Source organism: Saccoglossus kowalevskii, chromosome 1 (assembly GCF_978046115.1).
Source record: "Saccoglossus kowalevskii chromosome 1, keSacKowa6.1, whole genome shotgun sequence".
Classification (NCBI taxonomy): domain Eukaryota; kingdom Metazoa; phylum Hemichordata; class Enteropneusta; family Harrimaniidae; genus Saccoglossus; species Saccoglossus kowalevskii.
Window position 1 is genome coordinate 10721112 of NC_140641.1, and position 21658 is coordinate 10742769.

At 34.6% G+C, this 21658-nt stretch overlaps 2 protein-coding genes across 6 annotated transcripts; one reads left to right on the forward strand and one right to left on the reverse strand.

The window, feature by feature from the left end:
• The first annotated feature begins 1070 nt into the window (after positions 1–1070).
• On the forward strand, positions 1071–14905 carry LOC100374502 (ankyrin repeat domain-containing protein 42-like). 5 transcript variants are annotated; one of them, XM_085498684.1, is made up of 16 exons: positions 1071–1142; positions 2152–2306; positions 2769–2876; positions 3256–3375; positions 3487–3622; positions 3730–3897; positions 4143–4175; positions 4512–4637; positions 4833–4889; positions 5273–5368; positions 6056–6223; positions 7209–7349; positions 7782–7908; positions 8674–8809; positions 11020–11043; positions 12326–14905. In XM_085498684.1, the coding sequence occupies exons 1-16, from the start codon at positions 1136–1138 to the stop codon at positions 12449–12451; spliced, it is 1728 nt and encodes a 575-aa protein (XP_085354810.1). In that variant the 5' UTR covers positions 1071–1135; the 3' UTR covers positions 12452–14905. The 5 variants fall into 5 exon arrangements, with proteins under 5 accessions (XP_085354810.1, XP_085354811.1, XP_085354812.1 ...); XM_085498685.1 differs by having other exon boundaries at positions 6059–6223; XM_085498686.1 differs by lacking the exon at positions 11020–11043.
• On the reverse strand, positions 14826–21186 carry LOC100374348 (lymphokine-activated killer T-cell-originated protein kinase homolog). Its single transcript, XM_006824198.3, has 6 exons — positions 20972–21186; positions 19032–19149; positions 18237–18369; positions 17257–17453; positions 16076–16226; positions 14826–15698 (listed from the first exon to the last, which is right to left on the reverse strand). The coding sequence occupies exons 1-6, from the start codon at positions 21133–21135 to the stop codon at positions 15469–15471; spliced, it is 993 nt and encodes a 330-aa protein (XP_006824261.1). The 5' UTR covers positions 21136–21186; the 3' UTR covers positions 14826–15468.
• Between the last annotated feature and the right edge of the window lie 472 nt (positions 21187–21658).

Genomic DNA, 21658 nt, shown 5'->3' on the forward strand with positions numbered 1-21658 from the left:
ATAACGTAGGTTTCTAACATGTCATTCAATGTAAATACAACTGCTAATGAGTAATAAGAATAAGTATTTGTTGAGGCAACACAGTCAATCAGACTGTGCATAAAATCTCGGTTACGTTTACTGTGTCGTCACGAGGCTTGCATTGCACAAACAAATGCGACTCCCTGCCGAGATTACTGTAACCCTCCCCTCAACACTTTCACGAAAATCAGTGTCCCGCCCACAAAAAGATCGACCTACCCCTTATGTGCTTTCTGCTAAAATGTTGGGTAGTTGACGTTCTGCGGATAAATAAGTTTTCGCATTGCCGTCTTTAAAGAGTTTGAGCATAGGACAGAGCCTGCGCATGCGTCCGAGGACTCTTCTGGGCCTGTCCTCCTGTCAACTATTTTGCCCAAAATTCGTAATAGGAGATGTGGAACATGTCCTTATTATCAAATACAATGATACTTATATAATAGTTTAATAGTGATTAGCTAAGGAGTTAAACAATGTCTACACCAAAAATGCGCGCGCATGCCTTCCAACATGCATTTTGTTTTATAAAAATGTATATAAATAAAACTTTAATAACGACCCCAGATTTATGCTTTTCACTGAAATAATTTAATTCAAAAATGGGCACAATAGTATTGAAGATTATTACTAAATTAGATAATTCTGGCTATATTTGAGAAGTTTCTTTCTTATTTTTATTTTATTTATTTTTTCGTCTGGTGTAAATGATTCATTTGTATTTTTGTTTCTTGACTGGTTATTGAGTTCGTGTAATACTTTCCGGGATTTATGTTAATAAAATATCTTCCCGTGAAAAGACCCCGAATTTTACGTGATGTGTTAAAACTTTTATTTAGAAACTTACTGATTTCTATGCCATCTGTCGATTATTAGACTGCTGGACATTTACAGTTACTATTCTTTTATTCCAAATATAGTTAGATAGTACAGGTGTTACACCATATGCGCTTCTTTTCATGCAATGTTCCAATAGGAGAATGCCTACAATCCACTGGCTTGACTTTGCTGCCCTCGCCGACTAGTTTGATAATTTGTTTTCGCGCATGCTCAAGTCTTTAACCCTTGACCTCAAAATTCAGTATTGTTTCTATGATCGATCCGTTCGGGAACACATAAAATGCCTGGTAAGTAAAGCTTTCTGGATCAACTGGGAAGTCTTGATTAGATTTTATTCTGTGTAATTATCATTCCTTTGCTCTGTGTCTGTGTCTAGTATGTTTAATGGTATTTTCCCGCTGACGCGGGATTATAAACATTGTCATAACAGTTGCCACTGTCGCGTTACTAGGGACGTTAACTGACGCCTGTACCCGGCTTGTTGTTTGCTCGGTATAAGCGTGATGCGATGGGCTGGTTATATATATACTGTCGATCCTGACCACAAATTGGATCAACGGTTTTGAATTATTCTGATATAATAAATGACCAAAACCTGAATCTGTAACAGTAAACACCACTCGTGCTATTGTGGCCCACGACAGTAAACATATCTCGACATGCTATGTGTCAAAACGTCTGTTACACCACAGTCCTTCAGTGTTGAGGTACATTTATTATAGATCTCAGTTATACATACATGCAGAATTGCTCTGAAAATAAGGTGGTGAGGTATCTTTATATATTTATTTATTTATTTTCCCTTTTGACACAATTTAGAAAATGTAGTGGATGCCGCAACTGATTAAACTCAACTTGGCATTCTTATTGACCCCAAAACTGTCACTTATGTATTTATATATATATATATATATATATATATATATATATATATATATATATATATATAGGATAGACGAGTAGAAACAAAAATCAGAAATTTTGTTTGTGATATACAGAAGATGCCATGCATTACTGCAGTACAAAGTGACACAATGTGATAGGGAGCCTAACATTTCTTTTTATACATGAACATTAACTTCATATACATTTATTCCTCTATGGTAGTTTTTCTATGGTATTCACAATAATATGTGTGAATTTCTAGGCACTGGTGGAAACCATTATGTTATCGAACAGTTCAGCTGTTCAGTACATTTTATCTTCAGAAAAATAGACAAATATTTGTGGCTAATTTGTGCAAGAAATGTGATATGGACATGCATATATAGTAAGTGATCACCTTTTACATTTCAGCTACAAAATATTTGACGAGTGTGCATGATGCCGTGAGAAATGGAGATGTGTTGGAACTGGAATCCATGGTGAAGAGAGGAGCCAGTATCAATGAAGTGGATGCTAAAGACAAATTTACTCCACTTCATTGGTCCTGTCATTCCGGTAGTTTAGAGGTATGTATATACAGCATTGCCATAGTTACTATCAGTATCAAAACCAAATAAAATATTAGAATAATTTGTATATGATCATTTTCATTAGTCAAGAAATGAATGAAAAAAAAAATGATGAATCTTATTGTAATGCAATCTAATAAATTATAAATATGTATTTGTAACCCCATCACCATAGTAAATTTGTTATGTCACTTATATTCAGTCAGTATAATATTTTATATTTTTTTTTATTGTGATTGTTTCATATTTTAATGATTCAGCATACAACAAATATGATTTTTTGTTTATATGCGCTTTTAATAGAACTAATATTGTACCTATAGTATTAAATAGTCATAGAATAGTGTATTATCTAGATGAACCATTAAATGCTAGGTTTCTGTATTAAGCATACATACATGTCTATATGTTCTTTGATACATTGATGTACATATATGATTTGTGTTTGTGTTTTATCAGTGTTTACATTGGTTGTTATGGCACGGTGCAGATACCACAGTCACCACTCCTCAGGGCTGGACTCCAGCACATATAGCTGCAATCAGAGGACAGGACGGCTGTGTACAGGTTAGATATTAACTTATTTAATTGTTATACCTTATTAATAGTATGTAAAAGAGACTGAATACTAATCTACTATATTGCTCAAACTCTAAAACTTAAATGTATATTTACTGTTGATCTATGAACCAATATTATGGCTGAAGGTAGATATGTGAAGATAATTATATAGATTAGCATATGAATTCAGATTTAAACAGTACTGTCATATAAACATTTGGTAATACAAGACAATGTCATCCCAAAATGCAAACTTACATACATGGTTATTAAATTACAGCATACTTCTGTGTGATTGTTAATATATGTGAGTCAGTGTGATCAGATTATTTTCGCCAAAATCTGCACACATGGTTTTGTTTATAATGAATTACTATTATTACAGGCACTTGCAATGAATGGTTGTAGTATGAATGCTAGAGACCACAGAGGTAGTACCCCAGCACACCTATCTGCTGCTCATGGTAACTCATACACATTAGCATCAATACTCAGATGTGGAACTGTAAGTTGATATTATCAGCATTTGACTATCATTGAATAATATCACTGTTAATAGTTTCAGAATAATCCGTTAAAGTTGTATGTAAGTTTATGATTAAATCCTCGATTGTAGGATGTTGATGCCAGAGATCAAAACGGTTGGACACCAGTACATAATGCATCGTTCCATGGCAGACTCGGATGTCTACAGTTATTAGTGAAATGGGGTGCTAGGACAGATGAAATTGATAATAATGGAAATACACCAGGTAAGGTCATTTACATACATGTAAACGTGTATCGGTTAATTGCATGTTTATTAATAATAATATAATATTGACATTCATGCTAATATTTATTATATTTTTTCTCATAGCTCACTTATCAGCAATGGAAGGGCACCTGCCTTGTTTGAAATTCTTGGTGTCAAATGGTCCAAGTATGACTGGTATGATAAATGCAAGGAATGACAATGGTGATACACCTAAGACATTAGCTGCTCAGTTCTATAAACAGAGTTGTGTGGACTATATTAATGCTATTGGTAAGTTCTTAGAAAATTAATGTGATGCAGTCATTGTGTCACTACGTGTTCGTAGTATACGCATTGTTTATTGATGCAAAATTTAGACTTGCAGCGAAGTGTATGTGATAGATATGGGGTCTGGTATTTATGCAATTATTATTTTTTTAACATTGTACAATCTTAGTTTTTATTTTCTAGTTCTGTCATCATTGTGCAATGAACATACACAAGTATTGAATGTTTTTTCTATTTTTTTTTTTCAGAATGGGAAAGGGATCACCCAGAAGAAGAAGAGAGTAAGTATGATGATATACATTATAATTTCCTCATTGTTTATTACTAGTTTTCTACCGAGCAAAAGAAATATTTACATTTTGATGATTATTTTATTCAATGGAAGTCATTTAAAAGGTCAAACTTTCACAATAGTCACAGTCAATGTTTTGAGGACCCCAGTGAAATTTTCATTTGCCCTGTCTCTAGAAATTTATCTTATGTGAAATTATACAAAAATGATTGAGAGTCCAAATAAAAATGCTATCAGGTTTTTTTAGTTAACAATTGTTCATCTTACAGGTGTTGAATCTGTTTAGTAAGTGACAATGTACATATGTTAATTTCTCTCTTTGCAGATTTGTCATTTCCAGCTCACGTTGCTGCAGGTAATGGTGACCTGAGTCATCTGAGGATGCTTATTGAGCAGGGCGTAGTGAACTTGAATGAACGAGACGATAAGGGATCTACACCGGTACACAAAGGTACGCAGCAATGTGGTGGCGCTGTACTTCAGTTTATAATATTTAGAGGCATTTAGTTCTTCTTATGCATAGTCAGCATTGTATATCCTGTTCCTTTAATCTTTGCATATTTTGCAAATATGCTGATAATACATTAGTATTGATATATTAGTCAGTATTATTGGTGTCTAAATTTGAGATTCTTTACGATTCCAGCTGCTGGTAATGGCCGAGTAGACTGTCTGCAGTGGCTGATTGAAATGGGTGCTAACAGTAAGTATGAATGTAAACTGGTAAGTATACCAGTAGGTAATATCAGATCGATTGTTGTCGACTGGAGATTCAAGTCAAGATGGACAGATATTGTGATTGTCCCATTTGTATCACATAGCTGACACGCAGCTGTGAATATACTATAAGAGTATAAATTGTCACTGGTATTTAATTTCACTAGCGAAAATAATACCGAGTGGATACAATGTGTTTACAGTTCATGTATGTGTACAAATTTCAGTTCATAGTTTGAGATTCGTACACACTGCCCATTCGACCACAAATAATATATGTTGCTATTAATTGCTGTATATTTGATAAATGAGGCAAGGTTTTCATACTTTCTCTATGTTTTTGCTTTTCCCCCCTCTATAATACTGTAGTACACATTATGAACAGTGCTGGTGAGACACCAAAAGATATCGCTAAACGATTCGCCCAATTATCCTGTATCAAGCTGCTGGGGGAGGAGGATTCCGGTGAGTTCATAATCTTGTAAAGATGTGGTCACATATTGTGTGTGGTTTGTATTTTGTGTTCATCTTAATATAACAAGCTTCATTTAACATATCAATAACATATTGCAAAGTTGGTGACTACTCTGTGGAGGATGACTTGATAGTACACATCTGACAGGCTCCATCTGTAATTGGCTATTGTCTTCATTGTGTATTTACTCATACAGTAGAACTGTATGTTTTTATAAGGCTTGTGAATTCTCTCACATCTCTCACCAGTATGGAGTCACCAATTCATATTTGCATACGTCTCAACTTAACATCATAACTTAGCATGTGTGCTTAATGTTTTACCACTGCATGATATGTGTCTACAGTCCAGTATGCTCATCAATTTATATTACAATATTAGAATAAAACATAAGTTTAGTGTAATTTATAATATGGTTATCATTTCATTTTCTGGTGGGCTAATTTTGATAACTGTATTATGTAAAGTGCATGTTTTCAGTTTTAGGGGTAACAATTTTGTTAGAAAATACTGATTGTGAAAAATTTTTTTGAAGTTTTCGATTTGAGATTCCCGTGGCATAAATCTATTACAACATTACTGGTTTGTCAATAGGATAATGGCAAATATTTACTACCCATAAATTGTATAGAGCAGTTCTGTCGGCATATTGATTGCATGATGTACTTGTGTTGCAGAAGATCATTTAACGACTAACACAACTTCTTTTGGACAACAAACTGTGTCCAATATTGCAAGTCATAAGCCTGCATTGCAGTCTGGTTTCCAACCAATGTCTCATGCAAGCAGTCAAGAAATCCTGGATGACATAAAACATGAGCTTCCCCTTGACGCTGCGAATCCATGTGAGTTTTATACTGTGATTTAGAACCGAACACTGAAATACGATAATAGCAAAGCTTTTTTCCGGTGGCTGTAGAACCTTGCTTTGATAAATATCATTTTGCTTATATTTTAGTTTGCAAGCTTATTTAACTCCATACCATTCTTATAGTAGTATACTGGGATGCAGTGATACATGTGCAGTTATTTAATGTGTGCAGTATTTAAGTAGACAGTTAGAAATTAAAGTTATGACATTCTCCACTGCTAACTCTTGTTCATCAGAGTGTAGAGGATACTAGTTAGAAATTAAAGTTATGACATTCTCCACTGCTAACTCTTGTTCATCAGAGTGTAGAGGATACTACGATGCAGAGCAGCTCCATTTAATTTGATGTGCTCACATTAAAATTTACAAGAAATGCAATAACAATATTTGAGAAATCAATTTGAAATGTGCTACTGAGCTGTGTTGAAATGAAATGTTAAATTGCAAAATAATAAAAAAATCCAAAGTACATTTTTGTATTCCCATAAATCTTATTTTAGTGATACCTTGTTCCACTTAGAGACATTTATGAAGCATAAAACAAGGAATTAAAAGTATATATATATATATATATATATATATATATATATATATATATATATATATATATGGCATATGGCATATGGTATATATATATATATAGTGCATAGAGCGCCAAGTTTAATAATATTTTACTTAAAGGTGGCTGCAATATCTTATCAAAGAAAGCAATACAACCAACCCTGGTAGAGGTTTGCATGCTTATTATATAAATTTTATATTCAGCATTTGGTTTGGTGCATCTTGGCATGTATAAATAATAATAAATACTCTTTTTAAATGACATAGACATGTATTGGTGATCATGTGCACTGCTTGGTTAATATATGTACTTTAATTGCATGCTTTGTTGAATAAAAACACCTATTATGCTATTTACATTGAATGTGCTTATACAATCATGTGTTGATGTGCTCTAGATTCTGATGATGGGCAAGAGGGATATGATGATGAAGACAAAGAGGAGAGAGAAGAAAGAAGAGCACGAAAGTTTTTAGATCATGGCAGCACTGATGGAGAAAGTGTTAAACTCGCACCTAAACAAAAACATGAAGCTAGAGGTAAGATTATTATGCATTTGTTAGAGTGTGGTTATTTGTAAACTCTGTGATTTAAAATCTCTGTATTTTTTTGTACAGTGCTGGTAAATAACTTTGCTTTCAGCACTCAAACCTGTATAGATATGTTCAAAAGGGTTGTGGTTGGCTTCCTTGTTTGAAAAATGTCTCAAATTTTTGTTTTTATTTGTTAACATATTGTCTGCAGTGTCAACATAGTGGACAATGTAATCTCATCCTCATCAATCGATTTTTGTTGTTGACATTTATATATTAAGTTTTCAACAGAATACAGCAGAGTTGGTTGTCCAATGCAATCAGAATAAGAATTAGTGTTAAAACCTTGTTGGTAAACTTTTACATATACTGTGTAACAGATACAATCCCACAATGCAATGTTTGAGTACTCATACTGACTCTATTCAAAATTGAAAGGTCGCGCTGCTAAGCGGATTGAGGAACTGATGAGGTTGTTGGAGATCTCCAAACAGAATTTTCATCAGTTAGGTGGTAGGCTGGATGAAGATAAGATGGGTGCGCAGAGAGACAGAGAGAGTGATCGGTAAGAAATGAACCAATCAAGACCATACTACATTCACTGAGATCCCAAACAGTGTTTCCAAGTAGTACAACACAAATTTATGCATGAAATTACAACTGTTTACTAGTATATAGTGTTTGTACCTGCTTCTAGTACTGGTAGTGTTGTTGCTGCATTATGCATATAGCAGGTACCGGTAATCTTCAATGTATTGGGACAGTACTCGCTTGCAGATAGTTTAATAATTTGACATATTTAAGACATCACATTGCAGGTTGATTGGCATGCATACTGTATCAGATTGTAATCAAATTAGCATCCTGACTGGGATTCGCCATGTCAAGTGTGGTTTAATGTGTATAAGGGGGAATGGGTATATTTAAAACTAAACACGGTTGCAGACAACCACTAATGTGTCAACTAATTTGTGGGTGAGTTTGTCAACTTGCTGCAATATTGTGAGACCTAAACCATCATTTGTCGATCTACACTTGATACAGTCACCAACTCATAACTTACATGTATGACATATTTGTCCAGAAAATAATGATACACATTCATTTGAGTTTATCAAAATCAAATAATTTTACTTAAGAAAATTAGAAATTGTTATTAAATTATTATTTTTTTTGTCTAACAAAAGCAAATCTGCAAAATATTGCTGAAAAGTTATGCTTCGAGACTGCCTGTGGAGTTGGTCACTGACGAACACTATAATGATTGTTGATGTGATTGTTTAAACACACTAAACTCAAGGCTTTAACACTTTCACTATGTTTTACTCAGAATAATCCAGGAGCTGGAAGCACAGTTGGAGTATGAGCGATTAAGACGTGAACGACTGGAATCACAACTGGACGAAAGCCGTGCTGAGATTTCCCATTTGAACCTGCAATTGGAAAAAGCTCTTGAAATGAAAGAGGTTTGTATGCTTATAAGGTGGACACAAATGTGTACCAGGATTAAAAATATACATATGAATAATTGCAATAAAAAACAATTATTATAAATCTCACAACAAAAACAATGGAAACTTAGCTATTCATAGAAAAAAATATACCAACATGGTCAAAAATATACCAACATGGTCAAAAATATACCAACATGGTCAAAAATATACCAACATGGTCAAAAATATACCAACATGGTCAAAAATATACCAACATGGTCAAAAATATACCAACATGGTCAAAAATATACCAACATGGTCAAAAATATACCAACATGGTCAAAAATATACCAACATGGTAAAAATATACCAACATGGTCAAAAATATACCAACATGGTCAAAAATATACCAACATGGTCAAAAATATTACAGGCGTGTTTGATTGTGTTACTGACATCCTTTGTATTTGAAAAATGTTTGTCGATTTATGTCACATTTTTTTTCACATCAAATGCAGCAGAAATCTACTAGCATGTGGCTAAAATAAAAATCATGTCATTGAACAATTGTGTGAACTGCTTTTCATTGGCATTTCAGCTGGCATCTGTCAGTATATTATGACAAATGGCAAAAAATATGTATAATAATGAGAATATCTCAATTTATTAGTGCTTGAAAATGGTTATATTATTATACACTCGGACTGTACAAGATCACATCAGCTCCTGCTACGTGCACTGCTCCATTTGATCTCCGTACATTTAGGTGTATATTTTTGTACTAATCTCATACTATCCTAAAAGTGTGTGAGTGTATTATTGGAATTCAACTTTAGATTAATTGATCTGTGTCCCATCTGTGTCTGGTTTACACACCAAAGACAATACTATTGAAGCAGACCCACACTAAATGATATCAGGGAATATTATTTTCTCTAGATCCCATGTGATATATATACAATGCATGTAAATATATATAAAAATGAAAAAGCTTGTCACTGTAATGCAATTATGTGAAATTAATATTGTATAAATATTGTCAGTTAGAAATACTGACTGATGTATGTAGGTGAAAATTGGAAGATGATTTATTATGAGTGGAATAAATGGACAAGCATAGTGACACTGACCATATCCTGGTTTACATCTCTGTACTGAAACTGAAAAGTTGGTATAGAGCACATCCCTGTATAACTGCATCCATGTTTTAATTGTTGTGGGAAAGTCTTAGAAAATGTATTTATATTGTTAGCATTAGAACAAGGTACTGCTGCTTATGCTTGAAGTGTACAATCGGGACTATAATGTACTGTTAGATGTCTGCCAGTGTATGTCAACCCCTCCACCTTCACAAAGTGAATGATTTATGGTGTGGTGTCACATGTGAAGCCAATCTATCTTGTTTATGAACAGCCATCTCAGTTAGTGTATACCTTTTGATACCTTTCGACTGGTCATGAGGACAGAAACATGCATCTGTTCTCCTAAAGAGATGTAGGTCATTCTTCATGTATGCTATTAGCCAGTTGATGTCTGCCTTTGCCTGTCAATATACCACACTCAGATTCTGTTGCATTCAGAGAATTCATTGAACCGTTCCATGGATAACTTGCATAGAATTTCGGGAACTTGTTCTGTTTGCAGCATGGCAGATTATCATTAAGGTTTCATGGGATACATCACACTTGGTTATGTTTATGGTTTGTTGTGGAAACCAATGATAACAAAAATTTCCCTTAAGCATAAATTATTTAGTTTTTTCATTGCTGATGTCTTCTGCAGCCAAGTTTGATCATATATCACAGAATCTGGACGTGGTACGAAGAGTCAAAATTCTTATATATAGGTCGATGTGATATATGAAACATATGTAAAATAAACAAATTGTGTACATAAAATTCCAATGCACACCGAGTAAAGACTGCTGCTCTTTTTAATTGTTTTATACTCTACCTGGTATCTGAAATTTCACAAGCAGATAGGTGAACATTAAGGAGTGGAGGTGCAGGGGGTTTCATTAACTGGCACAGAAACAGAACAAAAACACGGAGCACATACCAGCGCTTTGAAAACTAGCATCCCCTTAACTAACATAGTTATCTGTTCTTTTCTGAGTAGATATTAACACAATTACCACACTACTGATCTAATTAACATGCATGTCACTTTTTTTTGTTTTTGATTATTTTTTTGTTTTAATTTATTATTACCCCCACCTGCCTGCCTGTCTTCCTCACCTCCAGCCTGATTCCACCCGTTCTATGATGGTAAGTGTATTCTTTACACCTGGCTTTCAATCCCCTTTTGCTGCCATTGTTAACTTACGTCACTTCTCAGCAAGGAGAATTTTACTGAGATCAACACATGTAAGCTTTGTCTGAGTGATGACGAATAATGAATTATACTAAAAAAACGTAAGCAAACTTTGGCAGTTGAAGGGTTATGATTAAGAGCCAAATACCGCAGAGATTATGGTTTCATATTAACACTATACTGGTACATGGTGATGGTACACATAGATGTAACTTTCATTTAGTGGGTGTCTCAATTAACTCAAACACTGCGCAGCTAAACAGAGAAATGACTAGTACATCTTGTTTCCCCATGGTGAGTTTGCAGCATGTTTTGCAAATGATGTTGGGTTGGTTTGTTTAATTGCATGTGCCCCTGGCTCTCTCAAGGGATGCATGTTTGCATGCTATTAATAATATTCAACCTGATTTGCATATAGAGAAAGGTGATTAAAATCATGATTTTTTTTGACATTGTTATTGTTAATCAGAATACATGGTTTGGCTTGTTATATTCTAATATGTTTTGTTTCCTACTTCATGTATATTACATAGGGTAATCAGTGTCTATATTTCATGGAGCATTGTTCGGGGTAATCATGGTATAATTTATGGTATACAATTATAACTTTGGGTGCTATATTTACTCAAATAGAAGCACATAAACTAAATATTACATTTATTGTACGGTATATGGGATGATTAAAATCAACCATAGACCCATATCGTTAGGCATGCACTACCAATGAAACATACAGTATTGCCTAAGGGCAAAGTATGTAATTGCAACAGACCTGGCTTATGATATTGTCATGGTTGGCTTAATGTTATGATACTCCGAAAATTGGAGCTTCCATGCAGTCATATTACACTTAGGAATTCATTATGTGGCATGTTTTTTCAACATGTGCAATTTCAACCATTTGAATGCAAACTATTGAAATGAGACTTTTGTACTCTGTGAAAGCATTCTACATGTGGAGTGAAATAAAACGACTTCAGATGAAGCAGACTTGATGTTAAGCTTATTTAGGGTTTAACCACATAAGAGTGAATGAATTCCTGGCAAGAATTTTGTCAAACATCATATGATACATGGTGCGCAGGAACTGGTGCATTTTTGCCTTGACCATAAATGTGGCTATGTAATAGCCTGTGATATGAATGGATTTATAAAAATCCCTGATGTACTGCAGATTCAATTAACAGTTGGACAAATTCATTTGATGATCACAATATTGTCCCGTTTTTCTGTCAGAGTGAAGATGAGAACAAAACAAAGAAAAGAACCAAGAAAAAGACCAGGCCAGCCAGTGCTAGTGGCGTGTTTGTCAGACGCAATGTTTCAAAACCAGCAATGAAAGTTAATGCAGACATTTTTTAGACTACAGCAATGGTTCAACATAGAATTCTTTATACAACTGTATATATTTTTAATTGGACATTGGGCCACACTGATTTAATTTTATGGATGACATCCTCTGAAGACCCCAAAACTAATGCGAGAGGGCGAAAAAAAAATCCTGCCAAAAAAAAAATGCTGCTAAAACCACAGGACTACGGAGCTGTTATTACGAATTGAACCACAGTGTATCAAAAAAACGAGTCTTTATTTGTAGGAGGTACATGTTGATGTACACATCTCGTACTGTATTACTGTCATGGGTATCATCACCTTTGATTTTGAAGGCAAGAGAATAAGGCAGATGTTAGCTTTGCCAAAGGCATACACATCAACTCAATAATAAAGAAAAACTTACTGTGTTGTATTGAAAAAAATAAAATAATTAAAAATGAACAATAAGTTTGTCAACAGCAATCTGGAAATTAACTTCTTTGACATTCAAACTACAGCTTTTAAAGTGACACTTCAGATAGACTAAGTGTAGACACAAATGCTCTAGAACTACTTCAACTATGTAACAAATTATAAGAGGCTCGATATTGAAAAAAAAAAAACACCAACAGAGAGTCAACACAAATTTGGATGCAGAAAATTATGTACATGTATCTTGATGAAAATGCGTCATATGATCAAAATATTACCGACTGTGTGTGCAAGCAAATTATCCGAATCAGAAAATGAAAAAAAAAAAAGAAACTTTTCTGCATCCCGAAAGGGGACTTCGGCGGAGGAGCTTCTGCTGTTTTCGTTGCAGTTTTGTCGACTTAAATGTGGACAAAGCAACCGAATTTGTCGCCTGACCGGTTTTTAGGCCACCATACACCTCCACTCCTCTCCCATTTCTCTTATCGTTGCAGAAGAAACGCGGGACAGCCACTCTGGACAATATGTTCTTAAAGTTGTCTGGGCGAAACTCGCTTGCCGCTACCGACCTCTAGTATAGCTGCGTAAACGTTTCCTTGGCCAACGTCAATTGCGTACCAGTCTACAACAATCCCTCCGTTTTACCTCTGAACTTTTATGCTCACGTATGTTGGTGGTGTGGTCGCAATGTTGGATCAATTATGACAAAATGTGCATGTTTTGAGGCAATCTCCTTCCCATAGGTCTTTGCGCTTTACGTAACGCGCATCTAACTGTGCGGAGTTTGGTTTTGTGTTAGTCCAAAACGAGTTTTACGACAAGTCGGCGCTTTGCGACAATATGAGTAGGCAAGTTCCGGACAGAAAACCGATCTGTGGAGACTCTTCGTCAGAGATTTTTTTTTTTTTTTTTTTTTTTTTTTTGAGAACAGGCGAAAACTAATACGCGCGCGGATGTCATCCATAAAATTAAGTCGGTGTGGCCTTGGTAAAAAATACAATCTGAATAATGTGTAAATAGTTTGTATTTAGTGATAGCGATGTATAGTCATACAAGATTCTATTATACTCTTTGAATTTTTTTTCAATCATGTCAATTTATTTCTCTTTTGTTTTTATGTACCAATTTAATTTCTTGTTAGTCCAATTTGCTTAAACTTGCTAGTGATAGAACAATATGGAGGGCACAATTAGAACATACACTGGGGTTAATTTTAGCATATATTCACATTGCCAAGAAAGAATACATTCTATACTTAACCTTGTATATTTACTGGGTTTTAATTCAATGCATTTAGCCAAAATTATCCCCATTTAAGCAAATTGATGTTGATAGGGGTAGGGGACTTGGTTTTGTATGAAATAGACAGTAAATGGCATAGAGTTAACCAGCTATTTCAAAACAAAGATACAAAGTCATATCAATTTAATATCACCTTTTCTATAGTGAGTGGTTACCAGTCATATAGCTGATATTAAAATTCTATTTTGACTGTAGATGCCTACCAAAAAATTCTCTTTTGAACCATGGCTTAATCAAGAATGGAAATCTACGCCCTCCCAGTTGAAAAAAAAATAAAGTCTTGGGTCAGCTTCAATTGAAAATGTTTCCTTCAATTTGAAAGTCCATCACATGGATATGCAAATTTTTGAGAAAGTTAGTCATAAATAACTTGCCCATGTTGATTGCGTATAATCATGGTGCTATAGTTCCATGAAGCAGCATTTTTTGTTTGCGTGTCACTCTTAGAACAATATGAAAAAAAAATATCTGCTTGCCCTTCTTGGTAGTGCACATTTTTTGTCTTTTATTGACCAGGAGTAAAATTTACTGCAAAATGAATAAATTCTGAGTTGCATTTGACTTTAAGTGTTTATGCATACAAGATAACCAATTAGAACTTTTTTTTAGGTTACCAGGAATGACAAAGCACTCATTGTACACATATTACTGTTTTCAAAACTATAAATAAGAGATACAGAAACAAATATACATAAATTGTACTTTATTAAAATTAATCTGGCAGATATAGAGCTTTTTTTCCAATAAATTAAAATACTATATAACCTACTTGTGTTTTGTTTGAAGTCATTGAGACTGAGTCTCACAAAGAATATATGTGGGTGTTCCACTCATAGTCGTATGCCACTACACACACAACAAATAATGTTTCTCTGTATTCAGCTGTTTACTGGATAGATGTAAACACATTTCATATTGGTGAAATGATTATATCTAATTTGGCACAGCTTATAACAATGTAAATAAAACAAATTCATTTGCCAATGATGACACACGAGCTGAACAGAAGGTGAGACAATGGCTGGCTAAATGAACCAAGACAAATGAAGATGAGAGACATTGATGAACGTACAGCAGACAATATCACAGATTCTGAGTCTAGATAGTTGTGTTATATATAGTATGAAATTTTGATAAGATTTTGTATATACACTGGTTGAAACTAGTTTCTTAGGTATTCTCTAAATTACTGTATTAAGTGTTGAATCACCCAAAATGACCAACACTAGTAGCGTCTGTGTGTGTCAGTAACCTTTGGATCACACACTGCATATCCTGTGAGATGCATGCACATAGTGGCTGCTTCCAACATTTTGTTACATTATGATTCATTAAATATAATTCATTTGTAGAGACTTCAAAGCTTCAAGTGCCTGAGAAACAGAAGGCCTTTTCTTTGGATTTTCTTCAGTACACGTATGGAAGAGTTGTATAAGTGGTTGGTAATTAGGCTCCTTGAGTAATTTCTCTTCATCCGGTAAAGGTGGACGACTTCCCAAAGCTTCGTTGAATAAGTCTTCATTATAACTAGAATCTTGACTGTCGTCATTTGTGGAGTAATCTGTTAGAAAATGATAGATGACTACAATATATCAACTTCACAACAAAAGTATTATCTGAACTAATGTATTATTTCTACTTTGATGAGTAACTACAAAAAGGTTGATAAAATTATGTAAACTAGTGCAACTCTCATTTCAAAACAAGTAAAGTTTAATACACAATTCACTCATGATGCCATACATTTGGGTCTTAGTTCCCTAGAACTGATATACATAGAATATATAGATGTATTGGGCTGATAAACAATAGCAGAGCATTACATGTAACCCACCACTAGAGGGCAGTTTCCCCCCACACTTTTACAGTAGTACTGAAGTAGTATTATTCTTGACTTGAGATATTCAGTATAATTTGCCTCTTATGGAGTTTACTTACCTAGTAAATCAGTATGAGGTACTGAGAGTGTCATCATTTCCCAAATTATTAAACCATATGCATACATATCTGCCTTGTCAGTGATCTCATCACCATTAATGGCTTCTTTACACTTCCATGGTTCACTACCAATGTAAAAATCAGACTTCCTCTACAAATAAATTACATAAAAAATTACTGATTAATAATTTCACATCTTATTTCTACTTATGTTAAATCAAGAAATTTAATTGCCATGCAGGTGGAAATGATCTAACAGTGTTATTGCGCCCTCATGGGCTTTCACTTCCCTACACCTAACAATACAACAATAACGAGATAATGAAATTTGATTAATTGTCAGTCGATTATGAGTACACATAAGATTTTAAATGAATTCACAGTGAAAAGATATTTTAGTGATACATGTCATATTATGTTGTTTTCCTGTGGATATCAATTGAATAAAACCTGAATTATAAATCTGAATTGGGTTTTGAGAGTTAGTTTTACATACACTGCATTCCAATATAAAGGGCCTTCTAGAGAAAACAATTTTTAAGTAACAGTACAGTATTTGTGATTTTGAACATGCCCTACCGAAATCTTTTTGTAGACACAAATGAATGTGTAAAATGACTCTATACAAAGCATAAAATGTCACATAAAATGCAATGTAAAAACTACCTGGGTAGAGTAGTTGCAATTTTGTTGAAATCGATAATGTGATGGGGACCGTAGATGTGATAACCACGAGGCATATCGGTATGGGAAATGACAATAAAATTGTCAGAGAGCTTAGCCTCTCAAGATGAACGTGTACATTTGATAATAGACGTTTCGCCCAGGGCTTCCGGTAAGACATCGTCTTCCATCATAATCCTTCGCTAGGCAAGGCTGGATTTCAATGGTTGGTGCCCTTTGAAGAGGCTATGTAGTTTGAGACCCTACACGCAAGCCCAACAGCCATTTTTCACTTGCAAATGTTTTAATATATGATATATAACATATATGCTATACATTTCGTCGATGGCAAATGACTGTTACAACAGTAATAACACAAGAAATGTTTTATTGAAATTAAAAATCATGCAAAAATATTGAGTTACATCTATTGCCACTTTAAAAAAAAAAACTTAACAGATAGATGGCACAACTGTGTTTAATCTGAGGTAGTGTTTTGTTTAGTGATGAAAGCTAACCTTCAGACCAGATAGGTCATCTTTCAATGCAAGTGCAACACCAAAGTCACATATTTTGATGGACTCAAAATCCCCAGTTATAAGAACATTAGCACTTTTCAAATCACCATGCAACAGTTTCTTCTCATTGTGAAGGTAATTCAATCCCTCTGCAACTGATACAGCCACTTGGTAAATTTCTCTGGCAGCAAAAGCACCTGAATTGGAAAGAAAACATAATTCAACAAGTGCTTTTCATATATGATTTGCATATTAGAGGTTGTCATCATGTTTATGCAAATAACTAGATGAACATTCGTTAGGGCTGTACAGTACAAGCACAACATCGTATAAAGTTAGCCTGGGCTTGCTAACAAAACTACTACTGTCTAAAAAATCTCAGGATTTATGCTTCAAAGTTTAACAGACATCTATTTTCAAAACTATATTTGATAATAATAGTATGGGACAGAAAGGTTATTAAACATCGTTGGACACCAAGGCGATTGCCTTTGATGCTTTTGTAAAGTTCAAGCCTTGATTATATCATGAATGTGAGGAGTACAGTAATCTTCCAATGTTGTCACTTGAAATAACAGAGTGATAGTTAGCAAGAGAATGTGATGTTGGAATTCTGTAGCTATAAGTGGTATATGATATTTTTCATAGTATAAGAGAGGTTATTATACAGCGAAATTAATTTTATCATGTTCTGTCATAATTACCGTACCAAGTGACTAGTGGACTATTTGCTCAAGTTGAGTCCTGTGATGAAAAATTAGCACCACAAAAGGTGCCAATAAAATCTGAAGGGTTCAGTGCCCCTAACTTCTATGTTTTCCGATGTGAGAAATCAAGTTGCAAAATATTTAAGCCAGGTAAGTAACAAGATGAAAAGCACAAGATAAATGTACTTCTGATAGTTGATTATTAAATTAGGATGCCACCACAATGTACATCCAAACCATGCTAGTTTAACCATCATTTAGTGAGTCACTTACCATCTCCAAATTCCTCTCTCTCGTCAATTAAGTCTCGCAATGATTTCTCCCCATTTTCCATTGATAAACAGAAACTACCATCTGGCGTTTGACCAAGCCCACGAAATCCTACAATGTTAACATGATTCAGTTCCTATAGGGGAGAAATAAAAGAAAACATGGCTTCAATGATGTTTTCATGCATGTGTAGGGCACAGTCAGCTGGCGCACACGTGATAATAAAATAGATACGATATTTACTATATAGAGGCCGCCATCTTGAATGACGCATACAAATAAATAAGAGACAAGTTGTGAAACGCGTTTTTCAGATTCTTACAAATCAGGACAAAAATACCAATCTTTCACAAAAATACGGTCTGTTGGGGTTATATTAGGCCAACCGATAACAAAATTCGGCCTAATTCGTCGTTTTTGTGTGGAAAAATCCTTTGCATACGAACACCTATTTATGCGAAGAACCTTGAACACTAAGCCGGGGTATTTGAAACTGAAATTGTCATCCAATCATTAGGCCGTCGCTGATTGGCTGCTGAGCTGGAATGCCAATTTTTAGTTTCAAATACCCCCACAGGCACATTTTTAAACTAACGCACACTGCCACAATAAATATTAAATAATTGATGATGGGGTCTAATATATATTGTAATGGTAAATCGCTATCGAAATAACTACAGTTGTACACATATAATGTACCAAAGTCACCCAAAACTTTATTGAATCACAGTTACATTGTCATGGCAAAACAAATGAACACTTGCATGTAGGAGTAGAATGCAAGGATGCAGTACATACTTTCAATATGTTAGCTTCTTTCTTTAGTCTACATTCCATATCTCTACTTAGATGTTTTGTCTTTGAGTTCACCTTCTTGATTGCCCATGGTGATCTGTAACCGCTAGGTGCAGGACTTCTGTTGTGACAAAACAAGATGCAACATGCAGTTTTAAATATTAATCTAATTATAAGGTAAGAAAAAAATGTAGTTGGCACAAATATAATTGGAGCTGTCATCTAGGGACAAATTATATTTGGTGGAAGGTTTTGGTTCTGGATTGTAAATTAGAGGCATGTGTGTACCATTCTGTACATGTACATAATATTTCAAGAAACTGTGCAAAATATTATTGTACTGTGAAGTACTTTTTCACTTAAAATTTACTTTCGTTGAAAGGATGAATAAAGAAAATACCTATTTTTCTCTATATTTTACATTCAACTCATCAACACTCAGTGAAAATAAACTGCATACAAAAAAGCCAAAATGTATTTTCAGTGAAAATAAGCTAAAATAAGTATTTTTAAAATATTATTCTTCTGTTCTACGGAGTATGTCACTGACTAAAGGAGCACTTTGTTGCCATAGGTCGCTACTGTGACTCCATCCAGGGCACCTCAAGGCAGCGACGTGAACGCACATGATCTTGTACACACTAGACAGTTCATTCAAGTGCAATATTGCAGCAACTCCAGTCATGAACATGGTTCACCGTTCCACCTGAGATTAGGTTTAGGGATTTGGTTGACATACAGTATATCTACCTACCCCTTCACCATAAACCTTCAGTTAATAAATTTGCACTTGACTCCCACTTTGCAAATCTGTGAGGTACATGTACATGTACACTCCCCTGACAACTACTGTAACCTGTCCGACGTAGTGTCTAGAGTATTCAACTCAAAAAAAATTTGAAGCTGCTTAGTCAAGCACCACACAATTTTCATTCACCATGTGCCTGATTAGAGGATGAAATTGTGAAATGAGTTGTGTCGTCATTGATTTCCACAACAATTTTCCAAATGTAATGACACTCAAGAAAAATTATCACAAAAAATATGCACATTTAAATTAATTAAATAAGTTATTTTCTGTTCACTGCAAAATCTTGCAGATCAGGGGAAAGAGGCAGACCGAACATCTGCCAGTGTCCACCTCTTTTAGCTATTCTCAAGAGCGAAGCTACGTCACAAAATGTTCTATGTTCTTCGGACGTGTACCACTGTACCATGTATTTCTATGGGCTCTGTGCAAGCTGCTATGGAACTTTGATCGAAGAGAAAGTTTAGAAAGCAGCACAAACTCAACTTTGAAGCAATCCAAATTTATAATCTTAGTTAATCTTGTTACACTGTTCAGGACAGTCTCAACAACTATAGCCCAAAGTACGATTTTCTGTCAGCTTTTGTTTTCACTGGTGATGAAATCACTAGTGATGTTCAAGCATTCATTGTACATGCACGTTAAGAATACAAGAATATTCAAATTCACCTGTGGCAGAGACTGATTCAGCAGGGTCAGTTGATGTTTGGAAAATACAGTGATAGTTTCCAGACTGTAAAAATATGCTGGATGCCAGCCCATATAAATAGCAGCTAGGATGGTTTGTTTTGAATGGGCAGCAGACCATCAAATGTAAATAATCTTAACTGTGACAATGAAATGGATCCAGGGCTAGGAGAATTTTAATGCATACATGTATTTTTGATCCTAACATAAACTTTTTATTTGAGCAGCTGAAACAAATATTCAATATCAATAAAATAAACTCATTTTTGATTTTTATACCAAAGTAACAAGAAGTGTGACTTTTAGGGATCATGCAAGTGATATATTGAATTTCGCAGGGCTTGGAAATAAGGTGTGAATAATTTGAAATGTTTAAAAGAAGGAAAGTGCCCACACACAAACAAATATTGAGGTTATTATTTTCATATATTGTGAATGGCTGGCTTACCGTTCATACAAATAAACCATTACACCAGTACCATATCCCAACTTTTTCATAAACGGCGACGCTGGAATAGATAGTTGCGAAGATCTACCAGAAACACGTCTGTATTTAGATGGCTGTGTTGGGGTAGCGAAGTTATGAGGCGAAAGAGGACTTCTTATATCCATCTTCACAAATTATATTGTTGTTCTACTTTCAAAATTACCGCTTCAATGTGAGACTGCGCATACTCCCGGCGCAATGGTTGCTGGGTAATGTAAATTGAAACTATTTTTTCTTATTATTTTTACTTCGTTATATATTACTACAGTAGTTGGCAAATGTAAACTTTATAATCAGTGAATATTGCGTAACATTCGCAATTTTTCAACGAAATAGCTATTCGCCAGATGCATGCAGAAAAATGTTATTGGATGAAAGGTCATTAATAATGTGAACGAATACAACCGAACTCGGCCAGATTTCAACTCGGCCAAGAAAAAAATGCACAACTCGGCCAGTTGTGAATGTCGAGGTGTAAACTGGTCATTGGTCATTCAACAATTGTCACCTTCTTTCACGTCTGTTGCCGTGGCGGCATTTTATTTCCAGATGTTATATGCTACACAACATACCCAGTGACGCATCCGTTTCACTGACTGTTTTTGACTAACTCCCGTGACTGTTTTATTGTCGATTTCAACAACGCAA

What these genes read in the sequence shown, in the direction of transcription:
- LOC100374502 (XM_085498684.1), top strand. An exon ending in ACAAAAACATGAAGCTAGAG is followed by an intron (nt 7,350 to 7,781) that starts GTAAGATTATTA and finishes CAAAATTGAAAG; the next exon opens with GTCGCGCTGCTAAGCGGATT. An exon ending in AAGCTCTTGAAATGAAAGAG is followed by an intron (nt 8,810 to 11,019) that starts GTTTGTATGCTT and finishes CCTCACCTCCAG; the next exon opens with CCTGATTCCACCCGTTCTAT.
- LOC100374348 (XM_006824198.3), bottom strand. Translation starts at nt 21,135, where the DNA reads ATGGATATAAGAAGTCCTCTTTCGCCTCATAACTTCGCTACCCCAACA. An exon ending in GAGAGAGGAATTTGGAGATG is followed by an intron (nt 17,454 to 18,236) that starts GTAAGTGACTCA and finishes TTTCCAATTCAG; the next exon opens with GTGCTTTTGCTGCCAGAGAA. An exon ending in ATGACCTATCTGGTCTGAAG is followed by an intron (nt 16,227 to 17,256) that starts GTTAGCTTTCAT and finishes ATTTATTTGTAG; the next exon opens with AGGAAGTCTGATTTTTACAT.